This window comes from Scleropages formosus, chromosome 13 (genome assembly GCF_900964775.1).
Source record: "Scleropages formosus chromosome 13, fSclFor1.1, whole genome shotgun sequence".
NCBI classification, from domain to species: domain Eukaryota; kingdom Metazoa; phylum Chordata; class Actinopteri; order Osteoglossiformes; family Osteoglossidae; genus Scleropages; species Scleropages formosus.
This window is the reverse complement of record NC_041818.1, coordinates 5,379,744-5,385,527: the sequence shown is the minus strand read 5'-3', so window position 1 is coordinate 5,385,527 and position 5,784 is coordinate 5,379,744. Positions and strand designations below refer to the sequence as shown.

At 48.9% G+C, this 5,784-nt stretch overlaps 1 protein-coding gene across 1 annotated transcript; it reads left to right on the top strand.

The window, feature by feature from the left end:
• The first annotated feature begins 949 nt into the window (after nucleotides 1-949).
• cnga2a (cyclic nucleotide gated channel subunit alpha 2a) lies at nucleotides 950-5,142 on the top strand. Its single transcript, XM_018737219.2, has 6 exons — nucleotides 950-1,077; nucleotides 1,171-1,281; nucleotides 1,391-1,564; nucleotides 1,767-1,874; nucleotides 2,046-2,152; nucleotides 3,633-5,142. Exons 1-6 carry the CDS (start codon nucleotides 971-973, stop codon nucleotides 5,057-5,059), a joined length of 2,034 nt encoding a protein of 677 aa, XP_018592735.1. The 5' UTR covers nucleotides 950-970; the 3' UTR covers nucleotides 5,060-5,142.
• Nucleotides 5,143-5,784: the final 642 nt, after the last annotated feature.

Here is a 5,784-nt window from a genome sequence, read left to right as displayed (position 1 = left end):
CATCACAACTTTTCCTTGCGCAGATGTTCTTCATTCTGCCGTAGTGCCACTTTCAGCTCGCTAGGTACAGAGCTGCGTGGTCAAGGACTCAGCTGTGCCGCCCCCCACACGGCGGCATGAGGATCAAATGCAGAAGCAGGGTTTCAAGCTCATCCTTCCTCCCTCTGCTGTTGCCCTCTCATCCCCTACCTTTCTCGGTCATCGCTGTCGCACCTGGAGTTGCCATGGATGCCAATATTGTCTCCATAGTGACAAGTCGCTCAGTCATGGAAGCTGCTGATAGGCTTTACGTGGGTTGGCGCTTTGTTCTCGCCACTCTCTCATTTCCCTGCATCAACAGTAAGACTCTGAACATGGTTTCCATGCCAATAACACTTAGCAGTGTACCACTGATGAACTGAGTGCTCTTTTGCTTCCCTCCATTAAAAACTCAGTTACCCTGCTGAAGGACTTAGTACATCTGGCTATAAAAAACTAATTTATCTTCTTTATTTTTGGAGTAAGGAAAATTAATTGGTAATAATCAATTGGTAATTAGGGGCGCGGTGGCGCAGTGGGTTGGACCGGGTCCTGCTCTCCGGTGGGTCTGTGGTTCGAGTCCCGCTTGGGGTGCCTTGTGGTGAACTAGCGTCCCGTCCTGGGTGTGTCCCCTCCCCCTCCGGCCTTACGCCCTATGTTGCCGGGTTAGGCTCCGGTTCCCCGCGACCCCGTATGGCACAAGCGGTTCAGAAAATGTGTGTGTGTGTGTAATTGGTAATTAATAAATTTTTGGTGCTCATTTATTCTTTTGCATATTAATCCGTGTTTTTTAATGTCACCCTCTCTGCATTATACACATACTCAAGATCTGCAAGTGTATCTGGTGTTATGTTACAATGCCTTTGTATTTTACCTTTAGTGTATGCTGGGTTTTGTCCATTCTGTCCTTTCATCTGTTCAGCTTCTTCCTTTGTGTCTCTGTGCTAGCAAAATGACTGGCCAAGTCGGGGTAGAGAGCTCGGACCTGTCGGTGCACCGTCTCTCGGTGAAAACGTCCATGGAGGACGAGTGCGAGCGAGTTGACAGCACCCTGAGTCGGTGAGCACTTGGCTGGCTCATGGCTCCAGGGGTCCTGTGGAAGGACAACAGGCCTTGTGCGGTCACCCTGATGGCGTCTCTGTGCCTTTGCAGCACGCACTCTGTGTACGACGACACGTGCTCAGAGCTGCAGAGGGTGGCGACCATCGAGGCCCGGGGCGGTAACTCGCAGAACTCCTTCCGTGGGAGGGGAGCACTATCGCGGTGAGTTGTGTGCTGGGTGCCCAAGAGCGTGGCATAGCACTCATGCCTTGTCTTTCTTGAAGTCCGTCCTCTGTGAGATCGACTCTGGTATCGCCTCTCGCTCCTCCAGCCTGGTGAGCATGGTGATCACGCTGCGCGAGTGGGCCCATAAGAGCCTGCTGGAGCAGGAGGAGCGACCCGACTCCTTCCTGGAGAGGTTCCGTGGGCCCGAGCTGCACGCTGCGCCCAGCCGCATCAGCAACAGCCGCGCTGATGCTACTGGTGCCGAAACGGTCCGACACAAGTATGCCCATCTGCGGTGCCTCACTGATGAATCATTCAACCGATGAATGTCTCATCAAATTTAAGAACTATGCGCATATTTGATGATACACCTGTTAATATAATCTCTATAGCCACTAGGCAATCTCAGCAAGTCTTCTTGATCCAGCGCTGGTGTCTGTCTTTGCATCACAATGTCCCTCCTGTTCTCCTTTGCCCTACAGGAAAAAGAGAGACGTGTTTGTCGTGGCACCTGCAGACGACATCTACTACCGCTGGCTGTTCCTTATTGCCACTGCTGTGTTTTATAACTGGTGTCTCCTCGTGGCCAGGTATCAGAGCGCAGCAGCAGTCCGAGTAAATGCTCTCGCAGACAACGCAGCAATCACGCACTCCGCTAGTTTTCCGACTGTGGGTTCACTTCCTTTCCGGTTTGCTTTTCGAGGCTTTTCAAGCTCCCTGGCTCCCCTTTTCTAGTGGTTCTCCTTTGATTTGTTTCTCAGGGCCTGTTTCGACGAGCTTCAGACTCACAACTTCATCCTTTGGCTGGTGTTGGACTACCTTTCCGACGCAGTGTACATCCTGGATTCCTGCGTCCGACTGCGCACCGGTTAGTTAGACCCATGTAGGGAGGCAGAGTTACTCTGATCCAACAACTGTCATTCATCCCTGGTCATAAGGAGTGCAAGTTCTGAGTCTTTGTGCCATCCCAAATTATGGACCAGGGCTATTTTCTTATAACATCTTCATCTATAAGCCTAGGTCAAAAAGTATCTGCAATACTGTTTAGTTAAATTATTTAATTTTTACACTGTTTTCTACAGAGGTCAAAAGAGGTGAAAACCGGTGCAGTTAATCGTTGGCTTGTTATACTGTTATGAACATGGTTACTGCCCTTTGCATGTGCACCAAAGAACAGCAGCGCCCCTTTATCCTTTTTTGTGGGGTGAAAGTGTATCGGGAGCACAGATGCATTGTCGACTTTCAGCACAGAATACAAACGGCTTTTGTCTCAGCGCAGTGTCTATAAATGAATTGGAATGTTCAAGAATGGTTGCAGTAGTGGCAGGCATTTCCCAAAATCCTTTTCTCTGAAGGCACAAGGAGGTTTTCCAATAATGGATTAAGTGTGTTAACAATTTAAGAGTCTTTTTTGAAAAATGATTTTCAAGTAAACTTTGCATAGGCGGTCCCCGACTTGAAAATATCAAAAGCCGAAAATATCAGAGTCGAAAATATCGTAAGTCGAAAATGCATTTAATACACCTAATACATACCTCTGTATGAGACTGGGAGATGTGGATCATTGCCGCTGCCCAGCATTGCGAGAGGGTATCACTCCGCATATCACTTGCCGGGGGAAAAAAATTAAAATTCAAAATTCAAAGTACGGTTTCTACTGAATGTCTATCGCCAGCTCACCATCGTAAAGTCCAAAAAATCATAAATCAAACCATCGTAAACTGGGGACCACCTGTATTCTTTCTCTATTTGTTTTAATCATATAAATTGTCACGTCCATGCCCGCACCTCAGTCGACAGCACCTGACTCCAGTCAAACACCTGAATAACCGCTCACCCTTTAAAAGACCCTCCTCAGCTCCCATACCTTTGCGGAATCTTGTCAGAGACAACCACCCTCCTTCGCGACGTTCAGTTGACACACAACCCTTGTTCCCCGTTTCCATCCTCTGGTTTTCGACCCCGACCACGTCCACGGATCCTCGCTCTAACTCTGAGAGCTGATCGACCGAACCTTCGCCTGTCCCGGACACCGAGGACTTGCCTGAGCCCTTGAGTCCAGATGAACGACCCTGCACTTGGGTCCAGCCACTCCAGATTCCTCAGTTTCGTGTGGCATAAATATAGTGCAGATACTTTTTGACTTACCCTCGTATATAACAGGTATTTTTGGGAAATGAGTTTGGATCTAATTCTAATGTTCTTTCAACATTGTTGACATACCAACAACATACGCACCATATGGTTTCCATGCAGGCTTAGTTCCACCTTGTAGATATGACACAGTTGGGTTTGGGCCTTGCTCCAATTAACATTGAGCGTGTTGGTGTTGCTTGTGTCTCACACAGGGTTCCTGGAGCAGGGCTTGCTGGTGAAGGACCTGTCGAAGCTGCGTGACCACTATATCCGCACAATGCAGTTCAAACTGGACGTGATTTCCATCCTTCCTACAGACTTAGCTTACATCTCCATGGGGGTCCACATGCCTCAACTGCGATTCAATCGGCTGCTTCGTTTCTCCCGTTTGTTTGAATTCTTTGACCGCACCGAGACACGGACCAGCTACCCAAACATCTTCCGCATTGGCAACCTGGTGCTCTACATCCTTGTGATCATCCATTGGAATGCCTGCATCTACTTTGCCATATCTAAGTCGCTGGGCTTTGGCTCCGATTCCTGGGTGTACCCCAACATCTCGGACCCAGAGTTCAGTTCTTTGACACGTGGGTACATTTACTCCCTGTACTGGTCCACTCTTACCCTCACCACCATTGGGGAGATGCCTGCACCTGTTAAGGACGAGGAGTATCTCTTTGTGGTCTTTGACTTCCTAGTTGGTGTTCTGATCTTTGCTACCATTGTGGGAAATGTGGGCGCCATGATCTCTAATATGAATGCCAATAGGGCCGAGTTCCAGGCCCGCATCGATGCCATCAAGCAATACATGCAGTTTCGTAAGGTCAGCAAGGAGCTAGAAGCACGTGTCATCAAATGGTTTGACTACCTGTGGACCAACAAGAAGACGATGGACGAACAGGAGGTGCTGAAGAACCTGCCCAACAAGCTGCGGGCAGAGATTGCCATCAATGTACACCTAGACACGCTGAAGAAGGTCCGCATCTTCCAGGACTGTGAGGCAGGTCTGCTGGTAGAACTGGTCCTCAAACTCAGACCACAAGTGTTTAGCCCGGGGGACTACATCTGCCGCAAGGGCGACATCGGTAAGGAGATGTACATCATAAAGGAAGGTCGGCTGGCGGTGGTGGCGGACGATGGAGTCACACAGTACGCTATTCTGACAGCGGGTAGCTGCTTCGGGGAGATCAGTATCCTCAACATTCAGGGCAGCAAGATGGGCAACCGAAGAACCGCCAACATCCGCAGTATTGGCTACTCTGACCTCTTCTGCTTGTCCAAGGATGACCTCATGGAGGCAGTGATGGAGTACCCTGATGCCAAGAAGGCTTTAGAGGAGCGTGGGCGTGAGATCCTGCTAAAGGAGGGGCTGTTAGATGAGAACGTGGCAGCGGGGCTGGGTGGAGAGGAGATGGAGGAAAAGGTGGAGCGGCTGGAGGCCTCGCTGGACACTCTCCAGACACGTTTTGCCCGGATGCTCGGTGAATACACGGCCACGCAGCAGAGGCTGAAGCAACGGCTCACTACACTGGAGCGTTGTTTGCGCTGCACCGGGAGCGGCTTCCTGTCTGATGCCGACGGTAACGAGAGCGCCTGCGATGCAGACGGCACACGCAGCGAGAACTACACCCTGCTCTGAGCTCAGCCTCTTTTCCCCACCCAACAGGACGCTGGCAATATTTACGATTTTCACGTGTGATCACAGACACGTGTGCACACACATACCACACTGTTAAGGGAAAAAAACAGTGCTAGGGATGTGATGGAGCTGATCAAAATCATCATCCGTCGAATGCAGATTAAAAATGATAAATTGTTGCAAATGTGGTTTTTAATGAAAATTAAAATGGGAAGTATCATTTTTACTAATCCGCATGCACATACCAAAAGAGAAATACTTATTTGGTTTGAACTGTACTCTCAGGAGTCATTTTCTTTTTCAGCAATTCAAAAAACATTGGTTTATGCTCAGATTGAATATTAGTAAGAATATAAGCATTCACTTATATCAGTTTGAGAATTTCCACTTAAAACTCAAAACAAGCTGCATATACAGTATGTGAACTTGCACAGATTGTCTTACGCTACCCAAAAGACCACAATGACATACATGGTGTGCAAAGTGGTACAAAGTAGGCATAATGCATTTCGCTGTAATCAGCCAGTATAGGTGCAAATCGTTGAGTAGTGATTTGCATATACAGATGTATAGCAGTATTTATGTAGTACTGTACTATACTCTCACACACACACACACACACACACTCACACACACTGTCTGAAACCACTTGTCACAAGCAGGGTTGCGGCAAGCCAGAGCCTAACCCGGCAACACAGGACGCAAGGTCGGGGGGGGGAGGGGAC

Excerpts from the sequence above, each read along its gene's own strand:
- cnga2a (XM_018737219.2), top strand. The coding sequence starts at position 971 with ATGACTGGCCAAGTCGGGGTAGAGAGCTCGGACCTGTCGGTGCACCGT. Across the intron at positions 1,875-2,045 it reads TGGTGTCTCCTCGTGGCCAG|GGCCTGTTTCGACGAGCTTC; the intron begins GTATCAGAGCGC and ends TTTGTTTCTCAG. Across the intron at positions 2,153-3,632 it reads CTGCGTCCGACTGCGCACCG|GGTTCCTGGAGCAGGGCTTG; the intron begins GTTAGTTAGACC and ends TGTCTCACACAG.